The 22,027-nt window shown below is 29.0% G+C and overlaps 1 protein-coding gene across 1 annotated transcript in view; it reads right to left on the bottom strand.

Annotated features, from left to right (window-relative positions):
- Positions 1–32: 32 nt before the first annotated feature.
- LOC111622125 (eukaryotic elongation factor 2 kinase-like) overlaps positions 33–22,027 on the bottom strand; it is a gene marked incomplete at its 3' end in the record, with an annotated part of 33,236 nt that continues 11,241 nt past the window's right edge. Inside the window, exons 7-12 of the mRNA XM_023364449.1 lie at positions 21,747–22,007; positions 19,230–19,571; positions 9,988–10,122; positions 8,933–9,124; positions 3,652–3,776; positions 33–157 (exon numbers count right to left, since the gene is read on the bottom strand). Of these exons, the coding sequence (XP_023220217.1) occupies positions 33–157; positions 3,652–3,776; positions 8,933–9,124; positions 9,988–10,122; positions 19,230–19,571; positions 21,747–22,007 (1,180 nt within the window). The remainder of the gene's footprint in view (positions 158–3,651; positions 3,777–8,932; positions 9,125–9,987; positions 10,123–19,229; positions 19,572–21,746; positions 22,008–22,027) is intronic.

Raw genomic sequence — 22,027 nt, forward strand, 5'->3', positions numbered from 1 at the left:
TAATCCGTAATTTCCTTCTCTATACATTTCACCTTGACGAGCGAGTAATAAATATGTAGGATCCTCCATGCAGCCATCAAATTCTCCACTTTCATCTGCAGTTTCAGTAGAAATAGCTTTGTTGTACCAATAAACAGCTTCTGACCATGATTGCTTTCTAAAAAATAATTTATTTATTCCATTACTTAAAAAAAATAAATATCATGCTATAGTAAACATTAAAATTATTAAAAACTATATTAACACAATCCATTAAAACTGTCAAGAAATTTAATTATTTTCATTAATAATTCATATGTAAGCTAAAATAAAAGCACACCTTGTAACTACAGCAGTATGTTTTAATAGAGTAAAAAACATTTTCAACCTTAGACAGTTTTTATACATTTGTTATTTTCAATTATGATTAATTAATTATTTATATATGTTACCAGCCAAACCCAATTTCAGGCCAAACTAGTTTATCCTACGCATGTCAGGATATACTACTTTAGCCTCGGACAATCTAGTTTGGCCTAAATACTTTAGGCTTAACTAGTTTGACCTAGGCCAAACTGATTTATGTACTACAAATAGGTGCCAGTGTAAAAAAAAATGATTTTGTGTAATTCGAAATGCCACCACAGTACATCCGGTGGTTAAAGTGTACAGTATATAGGTAACCCCAATGGCGGTGCTTCAGTTAGGTTGGTTTGATTAGGTTAACTACATTTTTAGTAGACATTTCCTTTTTTTTTTTCTATAAAACTATAACTTTTTCCAACAACTATAACTTAATTTAAATATTCTGCTTTCATACTGACAGCATGAAATCAAATGAAGCATGCAATGCCATAACATTGTAAATGCCATTTTACAATGTTATGGCATTAAATGGTTCTAAATATGTTTCATTGAAGAAATGAATTCTAAATGCAATGTTTTCTACTACAAAAAACTATTGTGGTGACAGTGGTGCTGTAAGTGGTTGTATTTTGAAGTTGAATTTTATAGGCAAGCCGTAAGGCATTGTACACTTCATATATAAATTCATAGTTTTGATAAGAAAACATATCCTTTCAAAAAAAATATGTTTCCTATTAGAAGCATGAAAAATAATATTATAAAAAAATTTAAATTTTTATCTTTTCTTCCAAGTTTTCTATATAAAAATAGATATCTAAACTGTGAGATGATGCATAATCACATTGTGAGGAGTTGCACCAAAATATTATTTTATGTTCTGGGGCATTATATATATATATATATTTTTTTTGTCAAAAGAGTGAAAAATTCACTCTCCCCATTCAAACTTAATCACTCCATTTTTAAAAACTGATAGCTGCCCCATGACCCATTAAAGAAACATGTAATAACTGAATTTTTAAGTGCTAAAAATATAATGCTGATTGACATTCACCATTCAAAGGCTGTGTACGGTAGAAATACTATTGACCAACCTCACAGCAGAAGACCAGTTTCAGTGACAGATGACAATCATCAAAAAACAAGTTGATGAACTGATAAAAAATGATTGTTATATCATCCAAAAGCAGATAGCAGTCAGGCTAAGAATCTCTAAAGAAAGAGTAGATATATCATTGCTCTACTTGGCTGCATAAAAATTTGTTTTCAATGGGTTTCATTATAAATTTTTGATGCCAGGAAACAAATAAATACATGTGGAGTATTCTGAAAAACTGCTGAAATACTATCATAAAGAAGAAAATCAATTTTTTTTTTTTTGAACACTGTTACTGGAAATGAGTCTTGGATCAATCATTTTGATCTTGAAGAAAAACAACAAAGCATGAAGTACAGGCACACTTTCTTTCCCTGTTCAGAAAAATTCAAAACAATGCCATTTGCCAAAGATTGTTTTGACTGTTTTTAGGACTCATAAAACAGTTTATTTGACAAAATTTTTGAAATCTGGAAACATGCAAGACATATTAAAACAAGAAAGAATCTAAGGCAGAGTGTCAAGTTTGAGATTTTGTTGCTGCATGACAATGCAAGACTGCTCATGCAACACTTGTGCTCTTGAGAAGCTGAAGTTCAAGGTTTTGTTGCATCTGTCTTACAATCCAAATTTGGCACTGTGTGAATTTCATTTTCTACCGTCTTTAAAAGGAATCTCAAAGGGTTTCATTTCAACTAGATAATGGAGTGAGATAAGCTGTGACATTATGGATCAGACAAAAAACTCAAATTCTTCTTTTACAGTATGCATAAACTTATTCAATACATTTTTCTCAATTTATAACTAAAGGTACTTTCGTTCCATTTTCAATTGTTCAAATAAATAGCTTCTTTTTCTGAATATTTCACTGTGTGAATACTTATCAGCCTATCATATAAACTTTCAATACTGCTAAATTTAAGAAACATAAGAAATATGATTTACTTAAATTTAAATATCTGAACTGTAAAGTATAAAGATGATTGGATTATTTCTGAAAATGCTGATGAATTGCAATAGATCCAAAATAGTAATTTTATGATAAATAAATATTTTAGTAAAAAAATGACTATTTACTCCAAAAAAGGTACATAATATAGGTTTCAAATTTATTAATTTATGAAAAATTATAAGCATTTTCATAACTAATTATTTTCACATTAGGAGAAACCATATAAAAATTTGTAAATATGTCTAGCTTTTTCCTTTTAAAGTTCCTTTTTACAGATGCATTTGTTCAAGACAATTTTAAAATACCGAACCACTGTAACAGAGCTAAAGACTATTTATCCAATGTTTTCAAATTTATAGGTAATTAGAGACTAAAAGAAATTTACATATTTCATAAAGAGAATGTCCACAAATGTAGTTTAGTTAAAGGGGGTTTATGGTGTGTGTGTGTATATATATATTTATATGTCAGTGGCTACCAGGAAGCACTACAATGAAGGAAAGGGATCTGGATCTGATCATGTAACCCAGCTTCTTCTTAAAAAATTATTTTGAGCTACAATATAATCTATTCATTATTGAAAATATGTTATAGATGAAGCATCATGCATAGGGTGGATCACAGTATCGTGGAAACTATTACTCAGAATAATGTTAAGCAGAAGGGGCAATAAATCAGCAATATCAAACAAGAACTAATATTGCAACAGCAGCACCAGTCTATATAATTGCAAAATTATAATTATTTAATTTGTTAGTATAAAAAATTAATACAAAAGGATATGTATTGTTACAAAATAACATAAAAAATATATATTCAATGGTAGATGTAGAGAGGAGTGAATAATTTTAACAGTATAATTATTAAAAGTTAAAAGAACTGATGGTAACATTTAAACGAGAAAAACCATTTGGACAAAAATTATAAGCCACTGAATTTCAAATTTTTACAATTATTATTTATAACTGATCTATGTATCTTTGTTTTATGTTTGTTTGGGAGGAATTGCAAAAAAGGCTTTTACAATGCTCCCACCTGGTGTTTAAATTTAAAAATTAAAATAAATAAAAGTATTTGGAAGTTTGGCTTCCTTAAACTATGTGGTTTTAGGGGTAGGGGACATTTGTCTGACCATAAACATCGGGATAGGAGGCAATCAAAGTTTGCAAAATTTGATTACATGATTTGTGGACATTCCAAAAAACAATAAAAAAATAAACAAATAGTAATTGTAATGACTTTTAATTTAGTTACATACAATCTATTTCCAAGATCCTTTCCAGTATCATATGCTTTTGCAACATGAATCATAGCAGATCTATTTCCAGCTCGTGCAGCTTGTAACATGTAATTCATTCCTATTTCTTTATTTTCCTCTGTATCCTAGAATAAAATAAATTTTCTGTTTTAAAGTAAATAAAAAATAACACAGCAGAATCCACCTACTGTAATCATGAATATTGTCTTAGTTGTTTAATCTTATCTGAATAAGCAAGTTCAAAAACGAAAGTTAAAATATGCTTGTAAAACTACTTTTTGTAGTCAGAATTTAATTACAATTATCAGTATCTTCAGATAATAGGCATTTTTAAGCCACACTTCTGCACTATAAGCCTCAATATGCAGCTGATAACATACAATTATTATCAGTAATAATCAGCACTTTAAATATTAAACATTAATCATTTTAAGCATTGCTCACAATACAGAAGTTTAAATTGCTGTCATTTCTTACTTCAATTAAACACTAGATGAATTATTCTTAATAATAATAATAATAATAAATCTTCAAGTTACACATTTTATGATAATTTCAATGTGGTTTATAAGAAAAGAGTTAATAATACCAGAGTTTACATAATTATAGTCTTACTTATTTTCCTGCTTAATATTAAAGTTATTCAGTTATTATTATTTGTAAGTGATTGGAATAAGCAGATTCTACTGTATAAATGAGTACAGTAGTTTATTGTAACATTATATTCTGTATTGTACACTAATCAGTTAATAAATTATAGATAGCAAATAAAACAATAGTAAAATAAAATTAAAACTAGAATGGAGGCAGAAAAAAATACATCTCCCTCTTGTAACTTTAATAGGTCTGAAGGTAGTGTGGCCAAGAACAAAAGAATTTAATCCTAGGAGTTACTCGGTTTTGATAATAATTAAAATCTTTACTTTTTACAATTAATGACAATACTTTCTGAAGAAATACCATACAAATCTTACAACCTACAAATACACAAATATATGGGACCAACACCTACAACGATACTGGACGGGTCCCATGTGCTGACAAGACAAAGGAATGTAGTGTTTTTACTACTATTGCTTTACTTTTTGTCATTGTGCATGATAAAAACGAATGAGACAAGATCATATCAAAACTGAGTTTATTGTCTTCCTCACATATATGGTACATGTCTCGACAACACAGCTAAGCTAACAAAAGAATAACTAACAGCCAACGGTCTTACTGGGTGAGTTTGAATTTGTTCCAGGAAGTGATGACTCATACCACCTGGGGTTCGTTGCCTGGTTTTCACGACAGTTGAGATGTGAAGAGTGGCGTTCACCGTAGGAACTTTATTCTAACTTATTTCTAACTTAATTAAAAAATACAATATCTGGGCTCTGGATCAAGTTATAAGGAATTAGAAGATCAAAATTAGATAAGAAAAAAAAAAAAACAGGAAAAAACCAAAAGGGGAATAACTGTCAAAGATAAACTTCAGATCTGATCTTCAATAGGATTCTCTTTCTGTTCAGCATAGTATTCATGTCCTCTCCTCTCTAGCTCCTCCTTCCAAAAAGATGATCATCTCCTGGTGCATTCCCCTATCTCTCTTCTCTCACCAACCCCTATTGACCAATCCAGTGTTACCCCTTTTGGTTTGGGGACATAATGGACTAACCAGTCAGGATAAGGCCCGATGAACAAAGGTTGGAAGTGAAGTTTTGAAATAAAAGTGGTGAAAAATTAGTAACAAGGCTTAACCAAGCCTCAGTAGGAATGTCTAATGTTTCAATGTTTACTTTTAATAGGGTTCCAGGCACTTGGTGTTCTGAGACTAAATGAATTCTTCCAGAAAAAAAAAAAAAAAACAAAAATTGTCCTAGTGAAAACAGGGACAATTCCAGGATAAGCAGCAGATGTGTATTTTTACTCTGCTGCCTAATAGAAATACATTTAAGATGCAGAAAAAAAAGGTTAAAAACTGTTCCTACAATGACAGGTAAAAAATCATTCTGGTTGATATCCTTATCAAGTTCTTTAAGAGTCTTTTCTCAGTGAAATAGCATTGAAATAAAAAATATTCCTCATAACCTCACATAATCCTTTACTTATGTCATTTTGGTTTTTTTTTTGTTACAATGCCACTGCTTCTTATTACACATTTAACAGAAAACTTTATTAAGGATTATCTGTAAAACAAAAATTTATATGACAAAGGATTAAAATAAAAAAAAAACAAAGGAAAGAATGAAAAATTGTACTTTGCCATTAGATAGTGGCAAGTATAACATCTGGGAAAAATCCAGCACAATGTGTTGTCTATAAATGTTTTCAGAAAGAAGAAAAACAATGACCAAAAATAAAAACCAGAGCATTTGACCATCCTACTTTTAACCATATTTTAGTTAACATTATTAATTTTATAACAAGCCCAATTATAATATTAAGTCAATTTAACTAAGTAATTTTGGTTTATTAGGCAACCATCCTTCATTAATATTAATAATTATAAATTACATTAATTTAATTAATAATTAAGAAATTTCTGAAAGAAAAGAAATGATTTTGAGCAGGGCATAAATCCACATCTACATACAGTTCAAATGTATAACTGGCAATAATATGCATTTTGTTCAAGTCCCACTCTAGGTTGATCCTTTTTCCAGAAATTTCTAAATTATTTTAATAAATTATAACATCATTTTTGATTATCATATGGTTGCTTAATAACCTATTTTTAGGTCAAATAATTTAGTTAAATTAATTGATTAATTTATATTAGCTTAATAAATATGGTAACTAAGTACTGAATAAAAATAATTAAAAAGTTTCAAATTTATGTTTATTATGAAAAAGTTTCTAACAATTTGAAAAACTTTTAATAAATAAATAAAATGAAGAAAATCTAGTTCAAAAACAATTATCAAATTTAGATTTTATATACTGTATTGTTTAAATCCTATCTTCTGTTCATTTCAATGCTAGTTTGAGAATACTGGGAGCTAGTAGGGCAAGTGGTACCACTTGCCCTACTAGCCCCCAGTATTCTCACACAGTATACTAAATACCACTTAATTGGCAACAGATCGACAAGATCCACTCACATGGTCTTTGGATGGCTAGGAGGGCTACAAGATTGAGTGGGGAGTGAAGTGGGCAAGTGAATAGGGTGTCCAAGGTTGGATAGAGACAGGTAGCCAGGTTAACAAATAAAAATATAAGTTTAATATAAATGTCTAAATCTAAGAGTACATAAGAGTACAGAATATATCTAAAGCTACACGACTAATTATCTCCATTCATATTCTTTCCATGTTGAGGGAGAGAGTTTACATATGGCTATTAAAATACCTCTGAGAGAGATGCTGTTCTCTGTCTGGGTTGAGGTTAAACCATGATCGATGTCTTCCTTTCTTATAAGGCAATTCAAACCGTCATCTTTGATGATGATAGCAGGGAGGGAGCCTTGGAAGAAGTCTATTCTATATGGTGCCTTGGAGAGGCCACTGGTATCTGCTGTCTATGGCGAGTGGATCTTCTTCTCCGGGACAAGCTGCTTCCTAAAGACAAACGCCCCTCGAAGTGTGGGTGCTTTGTCCTTATATTTGATTTTTCCTGGGAAAATGATCAGGTGATCAGGTGTTGTTGGAGATGAAGGTTGATTTTTGCAGGTGTGAGGTTATAAGTCTCTATCGATGATGCTATAACATCACTTACATGCAGCTATCATGACCACACTTGGTCCGAAAGTTGTACGCTTCCTTCTATTTACTAGTCAATAATCAATTTTCTCCTCCTTTAACTAATTATAACATCTGAGTGTTTAACTTAACACTCAGATGTTATAATTCTCTCTCAGTTATTGATAGAAAAGATTATCATTCAATCCGTTTTCTGTGTGATATTTTCTTAACAATTGCAACAGAGAAATAGGCTTAAGAATTTTCTTACATTTAAGTAAAATCAGGTCTATGATCCTCACATTACTTCCTACTTTCTTTAAAATCATACTTCCTTAAAGGATAGTGTGATTTTAAATAGAAAAGAAATTTGAATACATTTTCTATTATACTCTCTCTCTCTCTCTTGCCCAAAAACTTCCAAATTCTGAATTGTACTTAAGCATAACATTGCTTCATAAGCTAAATACCTAAACTAATATGGGTTACAAATTTTTCTGTTTACTTCTATAACCAATTTCAATTTCCAACAAATTATGCCTAAATATGCCATTCAATTTCTCACACACAAATCCATATATTTGTGCAACAATTGTTGTTCAAAGCACACTGACTAAATGAAAGAAATGGAGGAGTTAATATACATTTTGTCACAGTTCGGTCGGGATAGCTGTATAGTTGATCACTCTAGAAGTTGAGAGTGTTCAAAGTCCTTCGTAGGTATTCTGGATAGTCTTATGTTGTTCTCGCAGCAGATAGATGCAAGTCAGATTTTCTTCGTGTGTGTGTGTGTGTGTGTGTGTGTGTGTGTGTGTGTGTGTGTGTGTGTGTGCGCTGACTTTCTGTTCTCCTTGAATATGGGACTTGCAGATGGAAGATTCACTAAGCACAAAGTTTACAAGTTAGGAGAGTTAGTACACCACCTTTCTTCATATTTGAATATAATTTCCGTATGGCCAGAGATTGATGGTTTTACAAAAATGTTCTCTTTTGAGACTAGATTACTCTCTCTCTCTCTTTTTTTTCTTTAATCTATAAGTTAAATTATCGCTAACCGATCTCAACTATATGAATTTGACTTCCCGACTTAAATGTAAATTATATGCATTTAAGGGAGACAAACATTGATATCAAACATTGGCTTGAAGAACTAGTCCTTTAGTCCACTAGTCCTTTACACCTGTTCACTATCTGTAACAACTATTGACAAAAAAATATATCAGATAGAACAGAAATATAAATTTTTTCACAATAAATTTATGATTAAATGATAAAAATGTGTAATGGATATGCTTTTCTTAAAAGTTATGTACTTGAAGAAAAGTTTATTCATTTTAACAACAATAGTAATCACAAAATAAAATTCATCTATTTATTTTTGTAGTTTTGAAAATAGTTAGGTTAGTTCAGATTATTTTACATCTGAACATGTTTTCTTGAATCTTAGAAAAATCAGACATAGCTGTTTTAGAAAAAAACTACTAACCTCAGCCAATACATCATTTACTTTTGCATGATAATCACAAAAGGATGTTGATTCCTAAACTATATTTTGTCACTTTTCTTACATACACAAAAATTCATTTTAGATTGTTTTAATAACAAACACAAATACTTACTTTTACAGAAACATCATGAAGAATATCATGTTGTAACTGCAAATAAATTCTAGCCATTGTTAATATTGCTTCTAAATTACCACAGTTTGCAGCATGTTCCAAATGAAATAAAGCAGATTCGTGATCATAATCATCTTTCCCATCAGGAGTAAATCGTCCTAGTTCATGATATTTTGCCATTTCAATATGAATCTACCAATTAATTTTAAAATAATTTATTAATTTGTCAGTAAAACCAAAAAAATATAATAATAATAATATTTTATACAGTAGAGTCCCGAAAACTCGGCAATCAATAACTCTGCCACACCCTGGCAGGGCAAAAAAACCCCTAGTTAATTTTTATTGTAGACAGCTTTATGCCTCATAAAGTATTTTTCTGAAGTCTGTCTTATCAGGTAAATTACTATACACTGTGTATTCATTAATTTTCATTTTCATGTAGTAAAAGCCTGCATAAAGTACGTACTTTTCCTTTGTTTAAGGGTATTTGGGCAGTTTATTCTGTTGTATTCTCAAGCAAACAATACATACAAGTACAGTATAGTATTTTCTGAGGAAACATTCATACTTATTCTTTTTTAACCCCATTCTCGATAACCCAGCATTTTCACAAACTCGGCCACCCTTTGGTCCACATTAAGCCGAGTTTTCGGGACTCTACTGTATAACTAAAATATTCCAAAATAAATAAATTTTCTATTTGTCTCAAATTTGCAAGAACATTTATTTCACAATATTTATTATATTATTCATTGTTAAAAGATGTAAAAATGCAATATGATGTTTAGACTACTGACTTATAAAGAAACCAACTCAAGCTGATGTCAAGTGACTATCAACTGAACTAAGTAAATTTAAAAATTATGAATTATTTTTGATATATTTTATTCATTGCAATATTGAAAATGTAAGTATATTTCTAAGTATATTTTAAAAATATCCATTTCTAATTTTTTTAATTGATAAAAAAAATTAGTATTAAATTATTATTAAATTCTCCATTAGTATGATGAAAATAAGTACTAAAATATAGTATTAAAAAATCACTTTACCTCACCCAATACTGAAGCACCTGACTGATTATTTCCATTTGCCTCTTGTAACTTTCTTATTTCAATTTCGTGAAGTACACAAGATGGTCGCGATTTTCTTGCAACTAGTTCTTGAAAAGCCTTGCATTCATGTTCCTATATCACATATATTTACTATTATTATATGCATATGTAATAAATTATAAAAATTATATTACAAAAATTTGGTAAAAGTTTACCAAAACAAAATTAATATTCTTTCTGTTGATTTTGTCATTTTTCTCTTAAATCTATTTAATTAATTTACTTCCAAGAAACATCCATCTGTAATTGTGAATTTACTTCATAAATTGATTTAATTACCAAAAATTTATTATTCATTAAATATTTATTTGGAGATGAAAGATATTTAGATAATGATTCTACAAATTTTGAATTCATCAAGATTCATAGAATTGAATTTCATGCCATTTTCTTCAATATTGAACTATTGTGGGATTCAGTAGTCTTGTATTATAAAAATAGTAGCACAATGACTCAATCAAAAATCAACTGAACTTAATAGTCCCTTTACTTGTAATGATATATTGTCTTAAATGAACAGTGGCATTCTCATTTTTCCAGAAAATAAAATTCTGATAAAGGAATTAGGATGATTTAAAAATATAATGTGCCAAATATAAAAGATAGAATTTGGTATCATTAAGGATGTAAAATAATTTCAAATATTTTAAACTTTTGTAACAAAAAGAAACTGTTAAACAGAATATAAATAGCATGATTTATATTTAAAAATATCTTGTCAGAAATTTATACTTATTATTCTTTTCAGTTTATTACAAAATGCAGATGATTCTCTCACTCTTTCCATTAACTGCATCACACATCCTGCAATAAATGTTAATAACTAATCATAAATGCAAACCTGTGTACTCTTCTCTTCATATGACATATCCGGCTCATATGAGAAATTTGCTCATCAAAACTCCAAAGAACTTTGAACTATTTAGAGTTGAATATCTAAAATCTCTTATTACTCATGTCTGTGGAATGATATAAGTTAATTATAAATATCTTCTTAAAGTGAAATATTATAAATATCCTCATATATATATATGAATGAATTTCATTACTCAATACTCAAAAATATTCTTTTTCAAGAAAAAAAAATAATTGTATATGTTAATTTTTATTCATAAATGCACAAAGATATTTAGGAAGAAACTACTTAATATCTGAAGTTTAATTAATATTTTATTTCTATATTTACTATACATTTTGTACTTGTGTATTTTAGGTATCTCTGTTCTTTTTATTGCTTAATTTTATTTTGCAACAATTTAAACAATATTTCATTACTATTTCTGATATAGTGTTGTAAGGACCCTAAATTATATATTTCATTAGCACTCTGTAAGAAAAAGATTCCATGAGAAAATAACCAAAAATGTAAATGAAAACGCACATAAATGTAAATGAGTGGGAGGTGCGGTACAGTGTGACATCACCCCTGAAAGGATAAAAGCCACAAGGAAGTGGGCCTTGAGGAAGTGAAGCTGCAGCTAGCAAGGAATGATGGTGCCCCATGAGTTACAGATGTACTGGACGACTGACCTACCTGGCGATGACAAATAAAAGCGAATTGGAGCATAGAACTTTTTTGTCAAATCTAACAATTAGTTTGACTACACGAGGGGTGGAGATAATTGGGACATCACTGTTCGTGCCTTAAAAGCTGCTTTTGTATACTTTGTTTATTTTCAGTACTACCAAGAGTAAGTAGTTGAGGAGTGAATAAACTTAATTTTTTTTGTGTCGATGATCAGTCCCATCAATTCTGAGTTCTCAGCATTTAATAATTCACATGTTCTTCTGCAACAAACATAGTTGTTTTGCATTGGTTCCCATACCAAGTTCAGGGGCAAACTATCAACTGACCCTCTACTTTTGTTTGTGTAGCATCTGTACCATTAGGACATTTCTGGGTCTAGAAAAAAAGGATGTTACAGTGTTGTTGTAGTATTTTACTAGAGTGTAAACTTTAAAAATGGAAAAAGTAAAAAATAAAAAAATATTAATAAATCCTTTTACAAAATATAATGAAAAACAACAATAGTCATATCTATCTCATATCAAATTACCATGGACTAGAGACAAAATAAGTAAGTCAAAATGGGAAACAAACAGAATTAATTATAAAATAATACAATAAATATTCACAACATTAATGAAGCTGACATATTAAAATATACACAATTCAATTAAAAAAAAATATATATATTTATATTTGCCTTTATGAAAATAACAGATTAAATTGCACATAATTTTTTAAATATATAAGAAATTTCATTACAATTCAAATAATAAACAATTTATGAATTATAACATGAACATGTACTATACGTTAAAAAAAAAACTGACTAAAGCAGTATGGTTTTCCAAGTAGAAACAAAAATTTAAATTAAAAAAGTTTACAATATCAAATAATACAGTGGTACCTCATACTTCAAATTTAATTCATTCCAGGAGGCTATTTGAACTCTGAATCATTCAAAGTCCAAATCAGTTTTTTTTCTATTAGAATTAATGGAAAGTCAATTAATCCATTCCCTGACTCTAAAAATTACTCATTTCAACAAACTTAAACAACAAATACAGTACATATAAATTAAGTAAAAATAACATAATTAAATGTCCTGATAATAAATTAAAACATGAAAACAATAAATAAAATATATAAATATTATGTAATAATATGAAAATTGTATTTACTGGTCTCACACCATCAACTTCAGCATCTTAAACATGGCCATCAGATCCACCACATGTATATTGCTTTCAAACTTCACAAGTTTCTTTTTCATCTCAATCACTGATATTACAACATTCCTCTTACACTTTGTTGCTTCCAGATGCTTCTTAGTTGGTTAATAAGTAAAAGTTATATTGAATTGAACAAAAAGTTTTTGATATTTTTAACAGCTGTGGTTACTTTATATAGATGTGTGATTTAATTAATTATAATAGTTGTGAACACATTATTACTAATGTGAAATTGTATTCTTTGTTTAGAAGTTTAAAATAAACTTCTTATTTGATATTTTGTTCAAATAAAATAGAGTTGAAATGTCTTCAGATAAAAAGTATATTGGTCATATTATGCTTTATGAGTTTCGGAAAAGTTTTAATGCCAAACAAATAGTAAAAAATTTCAAAACGTGTATGGAGAAGATGCTCTTAAACTTCAAACATTCCAAGTGATTTACACTTGTATGTTTTCAGTGCTTTTTTTCACTTTATTCTAGTATGTTTTGTTACATATATTGTATGTTATTCATTGATTTTTAGCAGCTTCTTCCTGCAATATTTCTTTGTGGATACCTTTTGGGCACCCCATATGTTTTGTATCCTTTAGTTCAAAATTTCTAGAATGGAACTTTTTAAACCAACTTGGGTGCATAACAAATTGCATTTAAGCTTCCAGTGCATTTTCACTGCACATGCAATTTGAACTCCAAAACAAATTTTTGTCAAATTTAGCTTTCAAACTCTGAAGAATTCAAAGTACAAGGCACCACTGTATTAGAAATTTATATAAATTTGTATTAGAAAATTATATTTGCCATAAGAAAAATTTGAACAGATCACATTCTCTTGCACCGTGGACAAAATGTCCATTGCGTAAATGATAAAAATTATTTTTATGAGAAATAATTTTATTTCACTCTAAATGTTTAACAATTTTTGAAAAAATGAAGATATAGATTGAACTTTAACTACAATAAGATAGTTGCTTAGTTTTTATCATTTTTATCCAAAGACATCTAGAAGAATCAACCAGATTTGACTATTTAAAATCAGTATTAATACTTTTACAGAATGAATTAAAATTGATATGTTAATGGATTGCTGATAATTCAAAATAGTTTATATATAAAAATTAATAATCTGTCAGAGTTATCATTACTTATAAGATATCAGTCAAAAAATAATTTTAAATAATCATAAATAACTGTCTTATACAACCCCAACAAAAAAAAAACCGTTGGACAGTATGTTATTTTAATTGATCTTTAGCTTATCCTTCAATAACATCAAACAGAAAAATTCTGTACACTTAATTATTTTATATTAGTAAACTTTCATTTTAACTGAGGATTTTACATAACAGTTAGTATGTTACAAGCAGTTGAAAAAAATCATGTATGACAAAGAAATAGCTCAGAGCCATTTCTGACAAATAATATCTGTTCCTAACTGTGTAAATGAGATGACATGTCATATTTGCATATTTTTCTTATTAACATTATCGAAGTGTATTTGTTTAATAAAAATGGCATCTGGTAGGGCTGTAAGTGTTGATGTATGTGAAGTAATTATCATCCTTCATAGACAGGGCAAATCCTTAATTAAGAAAAATTGCAAAGAAATTAAAATTTGGTATAATTCCATAGTATGGGGTATTGTTTCAAAATGCCAGGAAACTGGTAAAATCATCTAGAGAAAATCAACTGGAAACACCAGCAATCATAACAAAGACTGATCACACCTTCATAAAATAATTTTAAAAAATCGAGAGCATCATTCGATGAATTGTGAATGAATGGAATAAAGTTACTGGAAAGAAAGTTACAAAAGAAATTTGTCATATCCATCTGCATAAACTTGGCTACAATTTCTATCAGATAAAAAAATATTATTAATCTTTACTTAAAAATTGTGACAGGTGAAATTTCTTAGATAAAGGCAAACCACTTCTTACAAAAACACAAAAGACCAATTGAAGTGGGCCAAATAGCACCAATGTTGGACACAAGAACAGTGGAAGCAGGATTTTTTAGTGATAAGGCAAAGTTTGAAGTCTGCATTGGAGGCAATAGAAAAAACAATCATTAGAAAGCAAGAGGAATTCCATCATGACTGTCTACAGCACACTGTAAAATTCCCAGCGAGTGTTATGGTGTAGGGTTGCATGTCAGTCCCAGGTATAAGAAATTTGCATTTTATCAAGGGATCAGTAAATGCAGCAAAATATCAACAAATCCTTGAGAAAGTCTATTATCATTATTAGAAAAATTACAATATCATAGACATTTCATCTTCCAGCAGGATAGTGCAATTTGCTATACTGCTAAAACCAGGAAGTCTTGGCTGACCAACATAATATTAACACATTAAAATGGCAATCAAGTAGTCCCGACCTTCCCCTATAGAAAATATGTGGGGTAAAATTAAAAAAGCACTGAGAAAATGTCCTCAGGGAAGTATGGATGGTTTAAAGCAAAAAATCAAGCAAATTTGGGATGAAGTTATTCCAAATGAATACCTGGCTCTTGTTGACATGATGAATGATCATATAAATACTGTTATACAAGCCAAAGGTTAAATATTAATGTACTGTCTAGGGTATTATTTAAACTGTGTTTTTCAATTGCCCATAACTTTTTTATATATTATTAACATAAAAATTTTTTATGTAAAATCTTCAGTTATAATAAAAGTTTACTAATATAAAATAATTATAAGTGTATAAACTTTTTCTGTTTGATATTATTGAAGGATAAGCTAGAGATTGATTAAAATAACATGCTGTCCAAGGTTTTTCTCGTTGGGTTGTAACTATATATTTTTTTGTTTTTGAACTAACCATAATGAAAAAATGCAATAAATTAAGAAATCAGAAATCAAAAACAATAATTTTGACAATCATTAAGATTAAAAGAAAATCTAAATTGACAAAAATAATTAATTTAAAATTATAAAAATGGAATACTGACACAAAATGAAATCAAACATTGTATAAGTTAAAAGTTTAGAATTTTCTTTAAATTTATCAGTATTCATAAGTTTATGATATTAAATATTAAATCTTATAATAAATTGGTTAATTTATTCTAACTCTTTTAGAATAAATTAACCAATTTATTCTAATTTTTTAGAATAAATTAACCAATTTATTCTAAAAAGTTAATTTAACAATTAATGTAATGAAATTTGGTTCTTGAAAACAGAAAAAATATGTTTATACTGCATAAATTTAAAATAAATCATAAATTAAAAACTGTATGCATGGCATTTCTTACTTTTTATTACATTATATTAAATGATTTATATATTTTGACTTCTATTCAGTTTGCATAATCATACCTTAAATCATGTTCTGTAAATGGCATTTATTATATCTTATATAATTATATATATATACATATGCTATGCCAATAAAGAATGTTGCTCATTTCATTAAATAGACAAAAATTTGTATAATAAATTTGTGAAATAGGCAGGTGATGTGCCAAATTTGTAAAATTGACAAACGTGTCAAGTATATTAACATTGTTGTAAATTTATGAACTTGTAAATAGAAACAAAATGAAAGCTTTTCAAAGTACTGTATTGGAAAGTTTTCATTTCGTTTAATTTTTATTTACTGTTTTTTTTTAGTGTTTCTAATTTTGAAGTTTTTGCTGTGAGTATTTCTTTTCTATTATATATGCTTAAGTCCTAATTTAGTGAGAGAACCTGGACTAAATAATGAAAAGATACTTCTAAAAAAGGGAAACATCACCTAGATGTAGCTAAAGTATGACCTCAGAGAGTTTCCCCTTTCACTTTCCCAGCATTGGAAGTGACACCATTCCTGCAATCTTTTAACCTCCCCGAGGTATATTGCTGTTTTAATATACAAGGTCTGTTCAAAAAGTATCGGACCTTTTTTTTTTCTGCGTAAACCAATGATGCGCGAGAGGCCTCCTTCGGTGGAGTTGTGGAGGGAACAGTCATGCACAACCCTGAACTTTTTCCCACCTGCAGGAAGCGTCAGTTGTTGGCAATCGGCCTATGAGTGAGGTCATGTAGTGCGCTCTCGTCGGATTCCACTAAGCTGGAAAATGACTGAACAGCGTTAGCAGCGATATTACATCAAACTTTGCCGAAAACCTTGGCGATACCCAAGCGTAAACCATTTGCAAGATTCAGCAGGCTTTCGGGGACGATCCTCGAGGCCAAAAAAAAGCACGGCAGGTCCGCAGCAATATCAAAGGTCACGATGACAGTTTTTTCAACTCTTGTGGGGTGGTGTGTCATGAGTACGCACCACAAGGCCAAACCATCGCAAAGGAGTACTACCAGGAGGTCCTTCGTCGTCTTTCCGATGCTGTGCGACGCAAACGACCGGATCTGTGGTCGATCAAAACTTAGCAGCTCCATCGTGATAAAGCATCCGCCCATTCTGCGCATCTGATTCGGGCTTTCGTCGCCAAACATAACACTCCTGTGGTTCGTCACGCTCCGTACTCTCCCGACATAGTTTCGTGTGACTTTTGGCTATTTCTCAAGCTGAAAATGCCGCTAAAAGGAACCCGAATTTAGTCGAGAGAAGACATCGTGCAAAATCCGACAAACCGGCTGATGGCCATTCCAAAAGATGCATTTCAGCAGTGTTTCCAGCAATGGCAGGAACGCTGGGAGAAGTATATACATTACCAAGGAAACTACTTTGAAGGGGATTAGGGTTTTGTACCTCAAAGTCAATAAATTTATTTTTGCCGACCAAAGGTCCGATACTTTTTGAACACACCTTGTATACCAATGAACAGCCAAGTCCGGTAGTCATCGCCAGTTCCTCCAACGGTCTACTTGTGTCTGTGCATCACCTAATTACTAATGGATACATCACCTCCTTTATTAACTACTTCATCTTCAGATTCATCACTTGCTATATGATGTAGTCAAGCAAGAAGTATCAAAAATTTCCTTTAACTAATCCAGTCAATGATATGAGCCAGTCAATGAACATCAGATCTTTAGAACCTCCACAACAAGGTATTTATCAATTTGCAAACTATTGTAAACTCTCTCTCATGCTCAAGGCTAATAAAATCCTAATAAACTTGCTGTAATTGTCAGCGTACAGTCTATGTACCAATAAACAGGTATTTGTTTTGTTTAGCTTGTATCCGAGTACTTTTTTCTGCCACGCTGTCACTTAGACTTCCTCCATCCCGAATCCAACCACCTACGCATGTGACCACTCACGTGAACCAACAATAACCAAATTAAACAGCCACTACGGCTTCTGTGTCAATCAGAAAGGACACAGTGGTGTCAACCTGACGCAGCATCAACAAAGTGGTGCCAACTCTGTAATCACACTAGTACTTAAGGTAACAAGCATTATTAAGAAGTATAAAATATTAAATGATCTTCACATAAGAAGACAATACTAAAATAAATCTTCACGTATTTTCTAAGCCAAAACTGAATGAGTGAAACAAAAGTCAGTATCTTATTGGAAAGTATAAAATGGCAATTTCATGAAATACACTGTAAAATTCAAAATTAGCCTATTTTGTGAAATATGTAGTTAATGTGTTAATTTTAAAAATTACACAAATTTTTGCACAAAATGTACAACATTTCTGGATTCAGCATAACAGACCTGTATATATTCATATACACACAAATAATAATAAATAATACAAATGTACAAATAATAATAATAAATGTTGAATATATAAATACATTAAACATTTATTATTATTCATATTATGATTAATTTATCATCTGAAGATGAAAAATATTAATGCTGATAAAAGAGATTTTATAAAATTAAGTGATGGTTAAGATTTTATAATTTTATATCATTACAGTTGTTTAACACAAATATTTTTTAGAACTTTCTGTAAATAATGCATACATATGACAATCTGATATAGTAGAATAGATGCCAACATAAAACCATTTAAAAAGTAATAAATACAGAGTAAATGCCATTAAATTATAAATCAACTTTAAACAAAAATTCCAAATGGCATTTTCATTACATAAATAATTAAGTTAAGTAAACAGTAAATTGCCCTTATTTATAACATCTCCAATAGTTTTCTCTTATGCATTTTTAAATAGCATCTAAGTTTCATCATTAGCATATGCAACAAGAAATCTATAAACAATGCCCAAGAAGCCTTTTATGATGAAATCAAGAAATTATTTAAAATTGAAATAAAATTATTAGAGATTTCAGAACTAATGCTTTTTATTGTTTACTATTAATTATAATTTATAAACATTATTAAACAATAATCCTTATAATAAAAATATTTTTTCTTTTGGCTAAAAATTTTATAAATTTATAATATTAACTTACAATTTCAATGGACTATGTTTTAAATAAATTATATGTTAAAATTTTGAACTTAAATTATCTATATCTGTCAAATCATCACCAATGTAAATTACTAAAATGAAATTTTAGTTTTACTTACATCATATACTAGATTACTACTTTCAGAATCGTATCGTTGTCTTCTAGATTGTTTAAAAGATCCAACTCCAGAGTCTGGAGAAAATTGAAATTGTAGAAAATCATGATCTTCATCACTATCATTATCATCCCCATAATTGTTTCCTGTGTCATCACTACTATCATGATTTTCTTTAAATTTGAAATGAAAAATTGGTGAAAGATCATCTACAGGACTCATTGTTGGTGAGCTACCAAATGACTGACTACGAGAACAAAGGAATTCTCTTAGATGATGTTTTTCATATTCTGTTGGGGTTAAACAAAGTTCTTCTGTACCTCGGACCTGAGTTTTACTTGATTTCTATAAAAATAAATTTAAGTTTAATGTTAATATCAGATATTTAAAACATTTTCAGCAATCATAATACTTATTTAGTTATTGACATGAAGAATAATACATGTCAATTTTTAAAAACAAAACAAATAATATAAACTTTCAGCCAAAAAAGTTTCAATTAAAATTTCTTTTATTATATAATTACTGAATTATAAATTATTTTAATTCCTAATACACACTATTGAAAGCAATTTATTAGGCACAAAAAATACCAATGGATTGGTATACCGCTATTATATAGCCAATTCACAAGAAAGATGATAAACCTATTGTCATTGGACTGCCAAAATTATAGAGGAATATCTCTGTTGAAAGTCACATACAAAATATTATCTAAAATACTAGCAAATAGACTCTCCATACAGACTATAAATGCTATTGATGACAATCAAAGTGGATTCAGATGACGGTAGAGAAACCATTGATTATACATTTGTATTAAGAAATATCCTAGAGAAATGTGAATGTAATGTGATCTTACATCTATTATTTATTGACTTCAAACAGGTTTATGATAGTATTAAAAGGAACAAGCATTACAGTTCTATTTGTAGGCTAAAAAGATATCACTGACACTGATCATATTGATTAAATGACACTTAATTGTATTAAAGCCCAAGTTAAAGTGAGGCGTGAGCTATAAAAATGCTTTGACATTAATTAATAGTTTACATGAAGAAGATACTCTTTCCACTCAATTATTTAATATTTGTTTGGATAGCGTAAGATGCTAATGTTAATCTTGAAGGGTAGACCATCTTTGATGGGTTCCTACAATTGATGGCATATGCAGATGTCTTGATAGCATGTAATACACCTAGACTATGAGTGGAATTCCAGAGATTAAAGAAAGCAACATATGAAATAGATTTAGAAATGAAAGAAAAAAAAAAAAAATATATATATATATATGATCAACACCAGAAATGATACTAATCTAACAAATATCAATGAATTTATTGTCAATCAGTATTGTTTTAAGCAAGCATTATGTGATTATGGAGTGAGCGGTAAACTATTTAAAGATATGAGAATAATATATGAAAACAGTAAAACATGCATAAACATGGATGGCAAATGTCTAGATGGTTTACAATTTTATACTAAAGTTATACTAAAAAAACTTTATATATGTCTTCACTTTTTCAAGATTATTAATAAAATATGTTCTAAAGTTAGTAGGATATTTTAACATTCTGTGAGAAATCCTCCATTTAATGTCAAAAACAAGAAACAATTATATCAACCAAACATCACTGGCAAATGCATTGATTGAATGCATCTATCAGAAAAAAATTATTTATTTAAATCCTATTTTAAATTCACTCATTTAATAAAACATAAGTTTACTTTTATATTAAAATAAATGTACTGGTTTAAATAATTTAATTATTATTTGTTTATATTTAAGAGGTTTATTATAGTACAGTTTTAATTTGAAAGTTTGATTTAAATGTTTAAAATCATTAAAACAAGCAAAATGATTGCTATAAGATACAATATACAGGATTTGATACTTGCTATATTTATGTAACAGATACAAGACATCTTGATTTAGCACATCAAAATTTGATTTTGATCTCCAGGTTTTGTTAAATTGTGATTTATGTAAATAGAAAGGAAGGGAATTTACATTGCTTATTTCTTGAAATACTTATATTAACTTAATTTTACTCAAGTAAAACAGTTTACTTTGATTCTATAGTTAAAAAAAAAAGCTTGACTGTTTCAAATTATTGACTAAAGCACAAATCACTTATTATAGTTTATATAAATTTACATATTTAATAGTTCTGTGTCTACTGAAGAATTTTGTTTCCATAAAAAAAACAGTCAAAATAAATGAACTTTTGGGTTTATGTAACAATTTACATAAAATATAAAAAGGATTTGCTGTATTAAAAAGAAGATTTTTTATTTTAAATAATTTTATTTTCATTTATTAATCATTTAAATGAATACAATAATTATTAATATTAGTAATAAAACTTTATCAATACAAATAAAGCTAATAAACATTTAAAACAATATGAATTTTTAAAATGATTTACCAAAAAGAATTTATAACTGCATTAGAACAGAATCCGAAATTTAATCTATTTTTCAAGACGTAAATATTGTTAAAATATTATGTATTACCTGCAATATTGCAAATTTCTGACTTGATACTTTCTCAGTAGGTGCAATATCAAACTCAGAAAGTCCAAGACTCTTGCAAATTCTATTGCATACATGAGAATGAAAAAATAAAGCCATTCCTTTTGAACCAAGATTTCCATCTCCATAGCCTTTACCACTTGCTGTGTGAATTTGAGGATCTGTATAGAGATCTCCAACTCCTTGAATATCAACTACAATCAATTCATGTCCTGAACGCTCAAAAGTAAAATGACTGAATGCCTAAATTATAACACACACAT

Source organism: Centruroides sculpturatus, unplaced genomic scaffold, assembly GCF_000671375.1.
Source record: "Centruroides sculpturatus isolate CEXI.00-Female unplaced genomic scaffold, Cexi_2.0 scaffold140, whole genome shotgun sequence".
NCBI lineage: Eukaryota > Metazoa > Arthropoda > Arachnida > Scorpiones > Buthidae > Centruroides > Centruroides sculpturatus.